At 42.8% G+C, this 16,909-nt stretch overlaps 1 protein-coding gene across 1 annotated transcript in view; it reads left to right on the forward strand.

The window, feature by feature from the left end:
- Positions 1 to 16,909, forward strand: part of PTPRT (protein tyrosine phosphatase receptor type T) — a 787,404-nt gene that overhangs the window by 625,038 nt on the left and 145,457 nt on the right. Inside the window, exon 15 of the mRNA XM_047069145.1 lies at positions 5,776 to 5,805. Within this exon, the coding sequence (XP_046925101.1) occupies positions 5,776 to 5,805 (30 nt within the window). The remainder of the gene's footprint in view (positions 1 to 5,775; positions 5,806 to 16,909) is intronic.

Here is a 16,909-nt window from a genome sequence, read left to right on the forward strand (position 1 = left end):
CTCCAGTAAACCCTTCCTGACCTCCAATCTAGACACAATCTCTTCACCATCTGGATCCCCTCTGTGAGGATCCATATTGTATCCTGTTATATTTGTCATTTGTATTCATGTCTTATCTTCTTTACTAAACCATCAGCTGTCTATTCTGATTCATCCTTATCACAAATGTGCCATGTGGATACTGGGGATTCCCTAAAAACATGTTGAATGGAGGAGTCTGGTGAAATTAGAACAGATGGGGCCCAGAATTAACACTCCATCCCTTGGGCAGGAAAGCTTCACTCAGGACATAGACCTAAATATCAACATGGAGCACAAAGAATAAGTCCAGTCCTGTGGTGAGGGTGTAAGACTAAAAGGGCAGCATAGGAAAGATATAGCATGATCTGAGCCTTCAGGGAACACACTGTCTATCAAGGGGGGGAAAAAAAAGAGTGAGTCAATAGGGAAAGGGAACTTGTGGGTCAGCCAAAAGAGACTGTGTCACTGTGAGATTATAGTGTGCTGCAGATCACAAAGCTGAAATGTGGAATTGAAGGAAAGTGCCCCAAATCACATAGCTAATAAGTGGCAGAGCTGGGTCTCAAACTTGGCCCATCTGATAATGGATATGACACTCTTAAACACCTGAATGTCTAGCCTAAATGAAATATAAAATAGGACTTGCTGAGATGCTGAACTGTAAGTCATGATTTTGAGTGGTTCGTTGCAGTGGGCAAACAGCCCAAATTAAGGATGTCGTGCTGTTTTGTCCATCCCATTCTAAACAGCTCCTTGCTCCATCCACTGAAAAGTGAATCCTTCTGTTTGCACTCCCTACGTAGCCACTCAGGCCAGAAACTTGGAGGTCCTCTTCAGTATGCTCACATTTAATCACCTACTTTCACTTTCACATTTCCTTCCCCATGGCCATTACGAGATAGGCCCCCAACGTCTCTTGCTTTGACCTCTGCAGCAGCATTCATGACCCCAGTCCCTCTCCCCTACAACTTTATTCTCACACTTCTGCCAGAATCATTCATCTAGAAAAATATTTGGTCACTGGTACTTCCTATGCCCAGTGGTGTTGAGAATGAGCTCCATAAGCTCTTTGGGAACTAAGACCTGCCAACGTTTTGACATTCTCACCTTGCTAACTGACCTAACCATTCTATAAACAGTTCCATCTTCCTGGAAATACCCTTCCTCCTACTCCATCTAAATGCTCCTTGACTTTATAACTCAAGCATCATAGACTCTAGGCCACCTTATCTGTCCCCCTCCCCATCCTTCCCCCCTGAATATGGTCCCACTGCTCCCTGTGTTGCCACAATACCATTTATCACTCCAGAAGACACTAGAGCCTTGTGGTTATTAATGGAGGCTCCTAAAGTCAGACTGCTTGGATTCTCATCCCATACTCAACTATGTAAACTTGAGCAAGTTGTCTAAGCTTCACTTTCCTCATCCTCAAAACAAGGATAATAGTGCTTCATAGTGAGGATTAAATAAAATAGTCCACATAATGTACTAGATCAGTACCTGGCACATAAGTGACCTCCTGCTGTTTAAGTGGTAGCTCTTATTATTTGTTTTATAAGCTCCTTATCTGGCTCTCTCATCAGACATTTGGGCTGGATCAAGATCTCATTTGTCTTTCTATCTCTGGTACTTAGCAGGGAGCAGGCACACGTAGTAGGCCCTTGAGAAGTTTTTGCTGAGTTGATGATGGAAAGATGGACGAGTAGATGATAGATGGATTGTTGGATTAAAGGGAAGATGAGTGGATGGATGAATAGATGAGTGTGTGGGTTTATGGGCTAGATGGATAAGTGGGTGGATAAATTGCTAAGTGGGTAGATGGATGGTTGGTTAGATGGGTAGAGGGATGGGTGGTTGGATGCATGCATAGATGGATACATGGATAGGTAGAAGGGTGGATGGGTAGGTTTATGAGCTAGATGGATAGGTAGATGATCAAATGGATGGTTAAATGGACAGCTCAGTCCTGTTTAGTATGGAACAAAGGAAAGTTGTGCCTCGCATCAGTTTTGTCAGCCAGCTGAAAAGAAGATTGTGTAATATGTGATTTATTAAGTTTGGAGTTGTTTTTGGTTTTTTTTTTTTTCCTAAGCACAGCTGTCTTCCTGCTCAGGATTTTTGGTCTCAGGCAATCTGTTACTTACAATATCACTGTATCCTTGTGAATTTAGACCTTCAGTAAAACTTCTTCAAGCCTCAGAGAAAACACACATGTATACTGTGTTTTGGCCACACAGAAAAGAACTATAATCCTTGCCCTGGAAGACTTTGCAATGTAATTGGGAAGAGATACTCAATAGAAGTTTGTCAGTTGCTGTTAATCTGGAGTTGCCTTAAAGCTGGGTCAGGGATAGCACTGGCTTTTGATGACAACCAGGATAACTCAGAAAAGCTACTTTGAAGAGGTGGTTTGAAGATAGGGAAGTGTGTTGTCCTGAGGAGGTGGCCCAACCATAGGTAAATCCTGAAGGTTGGAAGCAGAGAATCCCAGAAGGTCCAGAATATTGAGTGCAGCCTGGGGCCCAAGAGCACAGCCTGGGGCTGCTGATGGTGAGGAAATCTGGCTCAGGATGGAGGCCTTGCCATTGGCCCCAAACTGCACAACAGCAGTAGGATCCTCACTATGAGTGAGGAGTGACCCCTTAGAGCCTCAGATACCTCAACCAAAAATGAGAAACATAATGCCTGCTCCATGGGGTTATGGGGAGGATTAAAAGATTTAAGGCATGTGTCATATCAATGCCAGACCCACTGTGCTGCTCAACATACACCTGTTTCTTCCTTCATATAGGCAGCATAGGCTGGTGGTCAAGAACGTGGGCTTAGACCCATGTTGTTGTCCAGCTTTAGAGCCTCATTGCTATCAAGTCCAGTTACTAGCTGCAAGATCTTAAGCATGTTACTTAACCTTCTCTGCCTCAGTTTCTTCATCTGTGGCTGATAATAATACCCACCTGTCAGGGTGGTTGTGAGGAATACATGAGTTAATATATGAGAGCCTAGAACAATGCCTGACACATAGTAAGTGCTACGTAAGTATTTTCTCTTCTTTTAATACTATTTTAAATATTCCTAAAGAGGTGAACACTTTGTTCCTGGTTACCGGAGTGAGAAGCAGCAAACCTTATATGTATGGATAAGGTGGGGGCATAAATTCCCCTTTACTGAACACTCATAATGTCAGGTGTTTAGCTTAATATAATTTACTTAAAATACTTTATATATTATATATCATATATAATCCGAATATGATTTAGATTAATCTAATATGAATGCCCACTTTTGGGAGTAGGTAATTATCACTCCCAACTTTGACATGGAAAAACTGAGACTCAGAGATACCTAAATAGTGACCTATCAAAGACATGTAGTTAGCAAGTGGTGGTGCTGGGATGCTAAGACATCACATTTCCACTCCGCAAAGATGTTTAGGCTGGCAGTCATCCATGCCATTCACCATGGTACATGGATCAGGAAACACAGGGCCAGGGGGAGGAACATTGCCCAGAATGTCACAGTGAGCAAGTGAAAGTTCTGGGATCAGAACCCTGTGCTCTCGATTCTCAGCCTGCTTGTTCTTGACAGAATGGGGAACATACATGTCTAGAAGTCTTCATCAAATGGATCCTGCACTTTCTTCCCCAAGGAATCAAATTTCCAGTCACGGGACCACAGAGCCAGCAATGAAGGAGAGGAATGATCTCCTTACAGCATGAACCTGTATGGTTGGTGGGAGGGATTTGGTGACTTACATGGGCTCTTCCACTCCCACCCACCATGGCAGGGAATTCTTCAACCCTTTCATCATCTAGGGTCCCTGTTCATCTGACCCAAGACACTGAACAGTTTTATGAGTGAACAGATCTTGCTGCACTGTGGCTCATTTTCCCCAGCCCAGCTTCACAAGCAGGCATGGAGCTGCTTTTCTGCCATGACTTCTTAGCTCTCAGAGTCACTTATCTTCTGTAGCTGGAGTTGGGCTCTCCTGATAAATAAGAGAAAGCCTAGAGGTCGCCTGCCTAGAGGTCACCCTGCTTAGAGGCTTTGGCCACTTCGAACTTGAGAGGGAGAAATTTGAGGCTCTGAGGACATGTTCCCACCCTGCAGATATAAAACTGTATCTTCCTGTGCCAAGCAAACTGGATAACACTTGCAATTAACCAAATAACTCAAGAGGGAAGGGAACTTTTCTTGCCTATTCAGATGGATATTTGGGGACCTTAATTATCAGCAATTTTTCTCAATCCACAAATGTGTCACTTATTGTCAGTGCAGCTAAGTCTGTAAGATAAAAGCATTCCTATTTATTTTCCTACAAAATACAAAAAGTTATAACAAAGGGAATATCATGGACTTGTTTGAGATTTTTATTATTCAGAAGCCAAGAGCTAGAAGGGACATCAGAAAGAGATTGCAGGTAGTGATTTTTCAAACATTCTTTTGGAGAGTGGAATTCTTAGTCATGTGACATTTTAAATGAAACTCCAATTTATAAAAGAGGTAAAAATGGAGAAGAAGTGCTTGCTGGCTTTCATGGATAAGCAATCCTACCTGCTCAGTTTCCCCCATCCCATTTCAATGAGGCTACTGTACAGAGCCCCCAGGATCCTGCACACACAGTTTTTAAAACTAATGGTCTGGTTCAGCTCATCTGAGGATCAGATAAGGAAATAAAGGCACAGAGAATTTTTTAAAGTTGTAGTCTATTTAGATTGAAAGTTGGAATTCCTTTCTCTTCGTCCAGTGCTTTTTAATGATGAAGTTTGAATTTTGTTCCGGTTATCTACTGATAGGTAACAAACTTGAATTTTAGTGACTTATATTTCTTATGAATCTATGGTCTGGTTAAGGCTTAAAAGGAATGACTTGTTTTGTTCCATGATACCAAGGGTCTCAATCGACATAATCCAACTGGTGAGGGCTAGCTGGATATCTCCATACAGTTTTAGGGTCTCTCCACAGGATCTTTTCAGCATGGCCACCTCAAGATACTTAGACTTCTTACATGGAGAGTCAGAGTTCCAACTCAGAGTTCAAAATACCCAGGCAGAGCTACAAGTCTTCTTCCTCATCTATCCTAGAAAGTCCCAGAATGTAATTCTTACCACATTCTTTTGGTCACATAGGGCCATTCCTGCTTCAGTGTGGGAAAGAACTACACATGGGCATACATACTGGGAAGCGTGGATCATTGGGGAGCCATCTTTTTTTTGGGGGGGAGCCATCTTGAATGCTGCTACCTGATTACCTTGCTTTTGGCAAGACCTTACCTGACTTATTTAAATAGGTTCTGATGCAGTTTGACCTGAAACAGAGAACATAAAGTCATTATGGCTTTCCTTAGATCTTAAGGGAACTGTCATGTGAAGAGTGGTAGAGTAGTTCTAGAAGGCCACAGAAATATGACCCAGGACCAAAAAGTCGTAATTACAAGGAGGCTAGTTTTGACTGACTATAGAAAAGGACTTATAAACAATTAAAACAGCCAACATTAGATGTGGCTTTCTCTGCATGAGTAGTGAGTTTCTCCATCATAAGAGAAGTCTCTCTCATTCCTTCTACCACTGGAAGTATTTGATTCTCAGCAAAGATGATTAGGAGAGAAACTTGCATCTCCTTGAACTTTGGGATGCTGAAATACTATGTGCATTTCTAAGAATCAAGATTTCATATAAATCTAATTCTTGTTTGTTTGTCTTTTCTTTTTCCCCTTTTTTGGACATTTCCTTCATCTGACTGCCCATCAATATATAGAAGAAATGCTTATTCCTACTCCTATTACTTGTAAGTATCGACCCGGGGAAACTTTGCTTCGTGCCCTGTGAGGGAACCTGTAGCATGCATTTCCTGCACCAACCAAGTGTCTGTTGGCTTCTCATACTCACTTCTGTCTAAGTCATCTGTAGCCCCAAAGTTTTTATTTCCCATAGATGTTTTCCATTTGAAAATGCACTGTCATTGTTGCATTGTTGATGTCTGTTATGTTTCTTCCATCTTGGACTCCTCCCTCCCCGTCCCCCCCGCCTTTGTTTGGAGCTGTGAAGGGCTGTTTCTCCTTTGGCAGTGTCGTTTTATAGTTAGAAATCCCCAAATTTCAAGAAGAGGTCAACCTAATCCCCCTGCAGGACTTGCAGACATAAAACAGAATCACAGATCTCAGCAACTTAGAGCCCATTTATGTCTACTTGGGGGAATGTGTCGCCTTAAGGGGCTCAAAGGTTAGAGAGAAATTCATTGGCTGTTTCCACTATTTCAGCAAGTCTACAGGGAAATGGGACTTTACCTAGAACCAGCTTCATAGGTGACAGAAACATCCGAGGTCTTTGGGCTGGAATTATCTCAGTCTGGTGTTTGGCAATAGTTATCTCCTGTTATCAATGCATTTTGTTGGTAGTTATGTGTGGGCTGTTGCCTGTCAATTTTTTTGCACTTTCTAAATAAAAATGATGATTTTTCTCATTATTAAATCAGACATTTTGAAAACATGACGGTAAAGGGAAAGAAAAACTACACGAATAGATCCTTGGTATGAAAAGTTAAGAAAACCACTGAAGTAACCCCATATCCTTAATATGCATTTCCAGTGTTTGAACATTGAGGTCCAGAGAAGTGTGTGAAATCACATATCCAGTGGGATTAAAACTCGGAATGTCTGGCTTCTGGCAAAGTGTATTGTCCATCATTCTATGTCTAGCTCTACCCTGGCATACCCCGCCTTACAAGAGAGGCCATGCCTGTTAGTGACCATCTGCTGAAGCCTTCACAGACGCAGATTTAGCCAGCAAAAGGCTCTCCCACCCCCTCTGCTCAGTGTTTCGGTCTAAGGTCAACAGGCTAGGCACTGAGTAAATAAGATTCTGGTGCCACCACCATCATGTTCTATAGGAACCGATGGACCCCACCATCAACACTGAAAGTACCGGAGAACCTGTTTTGTTTGTTCATTCACTCATCTGGCAAACATGCATTGAACATGTTCATTATGTTCCAGACACTGTGGATGGAGAGATGGCCAGGACTTTGAGCGCTACCTTCCTAGTGTTCAAGCCTGTCTGGGGACTAGTGTAAAATCAAATGCTTGAAATGTTGGCTGAGATGCACCTATATGTACTGTCCTATAGAGGCATTTACTCGGGTGACTAATTTTTTAATGGGACAGGGGATAGTTACCAGTGTTTGTAGGGATGGATTTGCCCACTCCTGAAGAAACAAGAATTCTAAACAGAGGGAACCGCATCTGCAAAGGAACAGGGGTTAAAATGATATGGGGTGTTGTTGCTGTGGTGAAGAGAATGAGCTTCAGGAATCATGCAGCTCTGGGTTCAAGCCACATCTTTGTCACACACCAGTTATGAATCCTTGAGGAAATCCTCAGAACTCCTTGAGCCTTATTTCTCTTAACTCTAAAATGGGGGTAACAGTGCCTAACTCAGGGAATGAGGGATTTTATAAAGTGCCTCGCACAAAGTTGGCACTAATGAAATGTTAGTTTTCTTTATTTCCTTTTGTAGAAACCATAAGGGGTCAGGAAAGTAGTGGTGGCCCCTGGGAGCTCCTCTGGCCTTCGAGAGGTTCTTCTGGCACCAGTGTTCCACAGTAGTCACAGGCATGCGATGACCCATCCCTGTCTCTGGGCACCTCACCTCCTCCGTCTGTTAGACAGTGTGCATAGCACTGTCTTTGGATGCCCACTTCATGCCAGGCACTGTGCTGGGTAATGTGGCAGAATCCAAGATGCACAGTGCAAGAGTATAGGAGACAGACTAGCAAGTACTTGTAGTTCGAGGTGCAGTGATAAACAGTTGTGCAGTTGTGCAAACTTAGAGTTCTAAGTCACAGATTTATTGAATGTTTATTTCTGAGAGAGAGAGAGAGCAAGAGAGTGCACACAAGCAGGGGAGTGGCAGAGAGAGAGGGGGACAGAGGATCCCAAAGCGGGCTCCGCACTGACAGCAATTAGCCTGATGTGGGGCTCAAATCACGAACCATGAGATCATGACCTGAGTGCAGTCAGACACTCGACTGACTGAGCCACCCAGGTGCCCCCTGAGTTACAGATCTTAGCGTGTGAAGCTCATGCCAGCTTGGGGAACTGAACGTGGTTGAAGATTCAGAGGAGGAGAACTGGAAAGGCAGACAGAGAGGTAGGAGCAAAGCTTTAAGAACCAAGTCCATTGCAGAAGGAAGATTTTACAGTAGAGATGCAGAGAGATGGCAGTGGAGAACGTGAGCGTGTCCCAGACATCTGAGCATCAGCAGTCATTTGTGCAGGTCATGGGGTGGGTTGAGGGACAAAGCCAGCCTAGAGCCCATGAGGAGGAGGATGCTTCTTTTTAACCACCAGACCCTAAAGCAGAGGAGAAACATGAGAGTACTTGAAGGGTGAGAAAATCCTGGGCACTTGTATACAACGAAGTAGAGGAGTCTGTGCAGAGGAAGAGGCTGAAGATGCTGGTGGGGGGTGGGTGGTTAGGGGGAGGGCACGTCTGGAAGGGAAGGTCTGGAGGCAAAGTGGGGTTAGGGAGCAGCCTCAGAGGGGAGGCACGACAGGTTCTGTGAGACTGTAGGATGGAGAGATGAATGTAGGTGGAGAAAAGGGAACAAAAAGGAAATGCTGACACCCGTGATTTCCAGATTCAGAACTCCATTCTTAGGTGTAGACCCCAAGTGGGTGCTTTCAACCTGCCTGGAGAACCTCAGTTCTGTTCATGGACATCAGTACCTTGCTAGGGACAAGAAGTGGTAGCTATTCCTGGCTGACAAGGACACCCTTGAGGCACTTCTGTCTTTGCCATCCTGGGTATTTGCCAACTGGTCAGAGCTGAGAGCACTGGGCTGCCAGATCAGAAGTAGCCAGGGGATTAGAGTGAAGATGGGCCAACAGAGTGCTAATAATGACCAGGATAAACAGAGCTGTAGACCAAAGGAACTGAGACCTAAGGACAGAGAAGAGTCTATAATGGGGCCCTTCATTGTCCAGCACATGCTAAAAAATAGGGAGATAATGTGAGTTTTGTTGTCAGACCTAGATCCCAATTCTATGTCAGACTGTTCAGACCTTGAACATACATGGAACCACTCTGAACCTCAGTTTCTTCATCTGCAAAGTGGTGATAACAATGTTAACTCCCCAGGTTTTTGCGTTTTTGCCAGGGCTGGTGAGAGGGTATATGTAGAGTGGCTACTACAAAGTAGCAGCTATGATTCCTTACATTCCGAGCTAACAGAAATGCCTCTCTAGAATGCCTTTTTGCTTTTCTCTATAGTAAAGAAGCTCCCAACCACTTCACTGTCTGCTTTTTAAAAGGATATTAAGAGTTGGAATGTGTTCACGGATTAATTTATCTCAAGGTGTGTGACGGGCACTGTAATTGTTTCAAACAGAGACATTTTAGTGTAGCAGTTCTTGAAAAAGCACTAAGTTGTTTACCAACTGTTCCAGCAGAGAGAGAGCACTTAACTGTTCCACTTAGCCTTAGGTAAATGCCTGTACACGTGTCATGGAGACAGAAAACAGTGACCTGGGCTGGGCCTTGTCTGCAGAGACTCTGGAACTCTTGAGTTCCCATATCCTTCCCATCTTTCCCCATTCCAGCATATTTGAATCCTGCATCTACCCTTCAAGGTCCAGATCTAACAGTGTTTCCTACAGGAAGTCTTCCCTGATTCTCTCCACCCATGGGAATGGTGCTTTTCTCTGAACTCTCACTGTAATTACTTGGTATCATGGGCAGGAAGGGGCAAATGTGTCTTAAGAATGTTTCTTGTTCTTTCTGGTTTTCCTCATGTGAATGAGAAGAGCAAGATGATATTAAAAGCCATAACAGCTGAAGTCAACAGGGAGATGGTCTGTTCTCAAAAAGAAAAGAAATGGCAACGATTTTTAGCTACCTCCAGACCCTTTCCCTTCCTTGCTTCTCTATCTTTAAGGCAACCTTTGCTCCTGTGCAGCTTCTGGGTCTCAGTTGACTAAGATGTAAAGTGGAGACTAAAAATGGGTACCTCGCAGAGATCTTTCAAGGATTCAAGGACATAATAAAATGCTTATTATGTAGTAGATCTTCAACCAAAGTAAGAAATCACCTCTGTTGGTCAGTGCATACACTTCTTCACATCATAGGCTGTTGCAAATCAAGTATTGTTGCCTCAGTACATGTAAAGAGGAATTTAAAATGATTATATCAAGAGATACTCAAAAAGCTTTTTATGTAATTCATCAGCCACTTCAAATAAAAATGAAGAAAAGATAGGAATTGAAGGAAACCGTTTAGAGATGATAAGTATCAATTACCAAAAGCTGACAGCAGACATGTTGACAAGCGGAAGGGGAAGGTGTCACCATGAGGGCCAGGCAGAGATGGCAGCCATGTTGCTGTGCAGCCAAGGGGAGGACTGTGGTGAGAACTTATTCCTGCCCCCTCAACCCCCCCGGAGCAGCTCGGTCCCCTTGAAAGTGCAGCCTGGGAATCTGCATCTTAGTACACACCTCAAGTTCTTATTTTGCATGCCTACTTTGAGAGCAGCTTTTCTCCTGACACCCTTACATCACCCCGATACAACTGTCCCTTTTTCAATATCACACCTTTGCACTTGGCCCTCTTCCTGGGATGCCTAGCCACCCTCTGTGCCTGGAAAATTCCAACTGAAGGGGGAAATTGCCATTCGTATTTAGGCAGACCGTATCCGTGTCCTCACCTTTGTTGTTGCATCCAGCCTTCATTCATTTGTCCCCTGACTCACTCATTCATGAACAATTCTTAGGTTATTCTGCCCGTGGTGTATTTGCACGTCTGTCTCCTTGTTGACAAGGACTGTGTGTTACTCATCTTTCATTTCCTGATGACTAACTTGGAGCCCAGAACAAATCAGACATCATCAGACTGTGTCGATTACTTGAATGAGTGCACCCAGGTGGGTGTATGTGTGAGGTTGCTACCCCCATTTTGTTTTCTCTCCCATTGAATTATGCTTTTCCATTCTCCTGAAGATAGTATCCATCTTCATACATTTTTGGCGTATGGTGATGGGGGGGGTGTCTTTCGGATCAGACGTATTTTTGTAATTTTATATTGGTTTTAGGTTTAGAAATGTTGTACTTGCATTTCACAATTATAAATGCATAAAATTAATGAATACTGCCACAACAAGATAGATATAAATGCAGTGGGCTAGATCATGTGCACAGAGAGATTTGGATAGGGATTGCAACTGAATGGATGCTTTATTGTTCACTCTATTGAATTAGAGTCTAAACACATCAGTCATAAATACCAAACAGAGCAAATCTATAAGTCAGAGGCTCTGTCAACTTAATCAGGGAAGATACAAATGAGCATTTCTCCTCCAAAGAAGATAGAAGATGTGCATACTTCAGTTTTAAGTTTATACTTTAAGTTTTAAAACCCAACTAGGTTTTAGTGATGCCTTGAGGCTTGGAAAGGTCTGCCTGTGATTCTGCTTCTGTTCTGTAAATGCATTTGAACTTTGTAAAGCAGGTAAACAGGAGTATGGGGAATACTGCTGACAGAAAGCAGTGACATACCAAAATGTGGTTGGAAAGAGAAGTTCTCGTGGAGAAAGTTACGATGTGCTACTCACAGCTCCCTTCACTAATGAAGGACTTTGGGTGGATACCCCGTAGTGTGATTATAAGAGCAGAGGGTAGTTCTATTTTTTTATTTTTTGAGGCACCTCCATACTGTTTTCCACAGTGGCTGCCCGAGTTTGCATTGCCACCAATAATACACGAGGGTTCCTTTTTCTCCACATCCTCACCAACACTTGTTGTTTCTTGTGTTTTTGATTTTAGCCATTCTGACAGGTGTAAAGTGATACCTTATTGTGGGTTTGATTTGCATTTCCCTGATGATGAGTGATGTGGAGCATCTTTGTACGTGTCTGTGTGTCTTCTTTGGAAAAATGGATAAAGAGGTTGTGGAAGTGTATGTGTGTGTGGGGGGGTATAAAACGTATATGTATATAAAATGGAATATTACTCAGCCATAAAAAAAGAATGAGATCTTGCCATTTGCAACAACATGGATTGATCTAGAAGGTGTAATGCTAAGTGAAATAAATTATCTGAAGAAAGACAAATACCATATGATTTCATTCATGTGGAACTTAAGAAACAAAACAGAAAAAAAGAGACCACCAACAAAAATACTTCCTGAATACAGAGAACAAACCACTGGTTACCAGAGACGAGGTGGTGGTGGGGATGGATGATATAGATAAAGGGGATTAAGAGTACACTTATCTTGGTGAACAGTGAGAAATGTATAGAATTGTTGAATTATTATGTTGCATACCTGAAACTAATATAATACTATATACTTCAATTTTTAATTAAAAAAATTGTTTTTTAAAGAATGAAAGACTTACTCCCCTAGTGACCAGAATTACTGCTGGTAGACAACTCTTGGCTGACAGCCCTCTTTGGGATCATTTTTCCTTCAGAGCTGCTTCATCCAAGGTCATCCAGTAGCTATTCAATACGGGAGTGTGAGAGTCACCCCAGCTTCAGAGCTTCCCATGGGGTTGCCTTAAGTCTTCATTTCCCATGCATCACCAAGTTCCCCTTCCACCCACTCTTTCCCTTCCCTTCCCTCACCTGTCTTTTCCTTTCCCTCCCATAGATGTTGACCCCAGAAGCGCCTCCTAGTTCATCTCCTGCCTGTCAGTCTCTGTCTCAGAGTCCAATTCTCAAGGAACACAGTCTGCCACATGTCCATTGGCTTCTCTTCCATTTGTCCACTGGAGACAAGTGGATTTGAGTATGTGGCATGCCCCTACCCTGCACGTGCACGTATCATTGCCTGTGGACCCTCTGTGTACCAACTAACTGGGGTCACCACTTGTTGCCTGCTGATGATAAGTAAACTCTAAAAACTTCATCCTTGGGCACTCATTCATTCACAGGCATTTGCTCTTCTTTGGGCTGTGGGCATCACCATGCATAGCTCTCGCCTGGGGGAGCTCACTGTGCATCACAAAAGTGACTGTAGCTTTTGCTGGACCAGCCAGAGGAGAGAGCGAGGGTCAGAAGTGCCCACCACCATGTTCCTCAAGGCCCTCCAGGGCAGGATGGGTTTAATTCTGAAATCCCTTGCCTTTAGCAAGCATCCCCAGAGTGGGAACGACGCTTTCAGCTAGGGCTGTAGCAAAGATAGGATCCTGAGGGGCTCAAACTGGAAAATGCCTTTCTAAATGTTTCAGTGTAGTGCTTTTAATGGAAGGAAGTGCTTTAGTTAAGCTCTGCAGTGTTGATAATGATGATAATGATTATGTCGTGTTTGTATATACAGCTTTACCTCTTCCAAAGTGCTTTCCCACTTAGTACCTAGGTGTCTGGTTGGGCTTGGAGGCACTTAGCAAGGTATTATTGGATGGATGCCTATGCCGTGCAGGAAAGAGCCCCAGCATCCTGGCTCTGCACCTTCAGGAACTTGACTGAGTCCCACCTTCAGTGTCTTGTCTGTAAAATGGGGGTAATAACACCTACATTGCTGTTTCCGTGACATATTCTTTCATTCATGAGCATTTACTGAGCAGTTGTTCTTTTGTGCTAAGTACCGAGCCAGGCGTTAAGTATTTAGAAAGAAATACTCTTCTTTCAGGAAGCTCACAGCTTAAAAGGCAACTTTCACATATTAAAAAGTTACAAAATAATGTTATATATACTTGGAAGAGGAGAATGAAGACATGGCAGAGGGAAGAAGTCACTGAATCTGCTTTGAGGAAAGACACCTCTGGACCAACTTAAGAGGGTACCTCACCAAAGAAATACCCACATTTCTCTTTGGCCTCACTGTCTAGAAATACACACACACACACACACACACACGCATGCACACATTGTATAACTAAATAGATTACATGCTGGGGAATGAGTTGGGAACAAAGAAAGAGAGTAGAGAGGGAAAGAAAAGAGGAAGGAGAAAGTGTGAATCCCAGTGCCACTACTTAGCAGCTGTGAATCCTGAGCATTCTGAGTTTGTTTCTTATCTGTATAATGGGAATTTTAGTGCTCACTTCATGAGATTATCTTAAGAAATTAAATGATATAATGTCTGTGCCAGGGGAATGGTTGTCTTTTATTAAATGGCAGAACTGAGCTGGGACATAGCCGTGGTGGGTGGTGTCGGGGGTTGGGGGAAGATAGAAGTTGTAACTTCCAAATGTAAGTTAAATGGAAGAAGAATTTGCCCAATAGAATGAAGAGGGTCTATTGTAGATAGTGGTTCTTAAACTCACAAAATGTCTCCCTGAGTAATCGGATAAGACATGCCTCCTCCTGGCATCTATCCATGCGGATATCGGTGAGAGAGGTCAGAGTCAGTTAATGATTCTGGCCAGCGTCACGAGGGTGGACAAAATCATTTCAACACAAGAACACTTTGTAGACCAGTGGTCAGAAAAAAGGCTGGGGTTGTTAGAATGTCTACCCGTGGTTATTTCTAAAATAGGAGCTGGAGAGTGACAGGTCTGTCACTACCAAAACCTGCCTTAAAAGTGGAAAGGGTCTCAGAATGCAGAAGGGCCACTCTGTTGTGAACAGTCCCATTGTCACATTAGGAATGTTGCCTCCTTCCTGGCCACAGAGTTCAGAGTGTATGTTTGAGGAGGGCAGCGAGGTAGGGAGAGTACCATAAGTCACAACTCATAAAGACTGGAGAACTGATTTCATTGGTCTCAAGGGTTGGCTAGACATCTTAAAGTTCACCAGGTTACTCTAATCTGAAACCATGGCTAAGAACCATCCAACTGAGAGACCTTGAGAATCCAGGGTCATGGAATATAATCATTTGGAAGATAAGCACGAGGGCTCGTTCTGGCCACTTAACCTAGAACCTCAGTTGGGAATTTGTTCCCACTGTATCATCAAATAGACACAGCTTTGGTTATGCTAATGGAAATTGAGTTTGGAAGGCAGAGTCCAAAGAAGACAGAGCCCTATTTGCCAACACTGTTTCCTTCCTTTAGATATTGAGGTAGACAATCTGTATGCTATTCACGAATGTGTAGACGCCATTTAACAAATGGCAAAAATGACCCAGGCACATTTTAAAATATTATTTAATTTATCATAACAATCATTCCTCTTAGTGGTGTTGGTACCACTGTGAGGAGTAAAGACCCCTCAGCCATCATCTGTCTCCTAGGAAATAGGTGTTCATGAGCCTTCTCTTCATCAGTGAAACCTCAAGGAGCCGAGTACTTCTGCTTGTGAAATCTGATTTTTATCAGAATAAACATTGTTTGAGCTTTCTGGAGCAGTTTTTAATTCCAATGGCTTTGAACCACTGGGCAAAACATTCTAAAGGTGGGGATTGTTGGGTATATGGCAACCACACAGTTTTTGTTTTTGTTTTTTTTAAGTAGAAGTATTAAAAGACCCGGTTTTTAGAGGGAGACTTGACTTTGTAACAAGTGAAAATGTGTTTTAATAAGGTTATAAACCAAATCGAGCCTTAAGATTAAAGAAGGCTTGTTTTGTTTTGGAAAATAGCTTAGCGACAATGAACGTTTTTAGAAATGAAGAAAAGCTAAGATAGTCTGCATTTTACTTTATTCTGCCTTCCCACATCATTTATGACTTGGACATCTGATGAAGAGAGAACTTCTAGCGAAACCTCTAAATTCAGATACACTTAATAAGGGATCTCATTCTATTCTTTTGTGTTGTCTTTGCTTTCTACAGCAAAACTACTATGAAGATGTGGGATGTAAGGTTTTTCCAGGAGATCAGTGGCTGGCTCAAAGTGTATGCATCCACTATATTACTATGCAGGTGTAGTAATCTAAGCTGGGAGCTCAATAAATTATACTTTTATAATCTCGTCTCTCACCTCTTAAGGGTATTAAACAGTGCTTTTGCCTTAGCTCTCAATGGTGAGGAAAACCATACTCAGTACCTAGAAGCAATGTTGTAAAGAGAAGAGCATGGACTGAATTGGTGTTTGAATCCTGCACTTGGCCACTTTCTTTCATTTTTTAAAAAATGTTTATTTATTTTTTAGAGAGAGAGCGGGGGAGGGGCAGAGAGTGACAGGGAGTCATAGGATCCAGCGCAGGCTCTGTGCTGACAGTGGCCTGCCTGGTGTGGGGCTCAAACTCAGGAACTGAACTGTGATATTATGACCTGAGTCGAAGTCGGACGCTCAACTGACTGAGCCACCCAGGTGACCCTGGACTCTGCCCCTTTCTAAGCTAACCTGAGCCTGTGTTTCCTCATCTGTCAAAGGAAGACAGTGATACCAAAATTGGAGGGTTGTCTTGGGGATTTACCAAGGATTACATAAAATAATACAACACGTGTACAGCATCTAATTTTGTATCTGGTACATGGTTGGTGCTTGGTACATTGCAGCTATTATTGTATTTTATGTTATATGTCTACTGGTGTTTTGCACTTTAGAAAGTGCTTTTATACAGATCTCTCCTATAACTTTCAAGGCACTCCAGTGAGGAAGTATCATTAAATGCAAGGAAATGAAGTCTCACCCAACTGAACAGGGTCACAGGCTACTTGAAGAAAGAAATCCATGGAACAGAGTTACCAGTGACTGGTACTGTGTTCTCATGATGGATTGAGAGGTGGTTGTGACAGGGATCGGGCAGCAAAACTGGGAGGAACTATGCCCTCTGAGATCAGATGGAGTATGCCATGAGCTAAGTCCAGTGTTGGTCACTGCCTGAAAGTATATAACCATTGTTCCAAATTATAATTGGAGAAAAGAAGAGAAAAACACCTGTTCCCACCCCCTTATTCCATTAAGTACACTCACTGTCTAAATGGGACAAGACTCAAACAGGAAAAAGGTCATTCATCTTTTTCTAGCTGTAAGAAATTTTATAATCTGAATTGGAGGAATAAGGACAAAGA

The sequence above is a fragment of the Lynx rufus genome, unplaced genomic scaffold (assembly GCF_022079265.1).
Source record: "Lynx rufus isolate CCGP_SWC_20201006 ecotype Redwood Valley unplaced genomic scaffold, mLynRuf1.p SCAF_8, whole genome shotgun sequence".
Classification (NCBI taxonomy): Eukaryota; Metazoa; Chordata; class Mammalia; order Carnivora; family Felidae; genus Lynx; species Lynx rufus.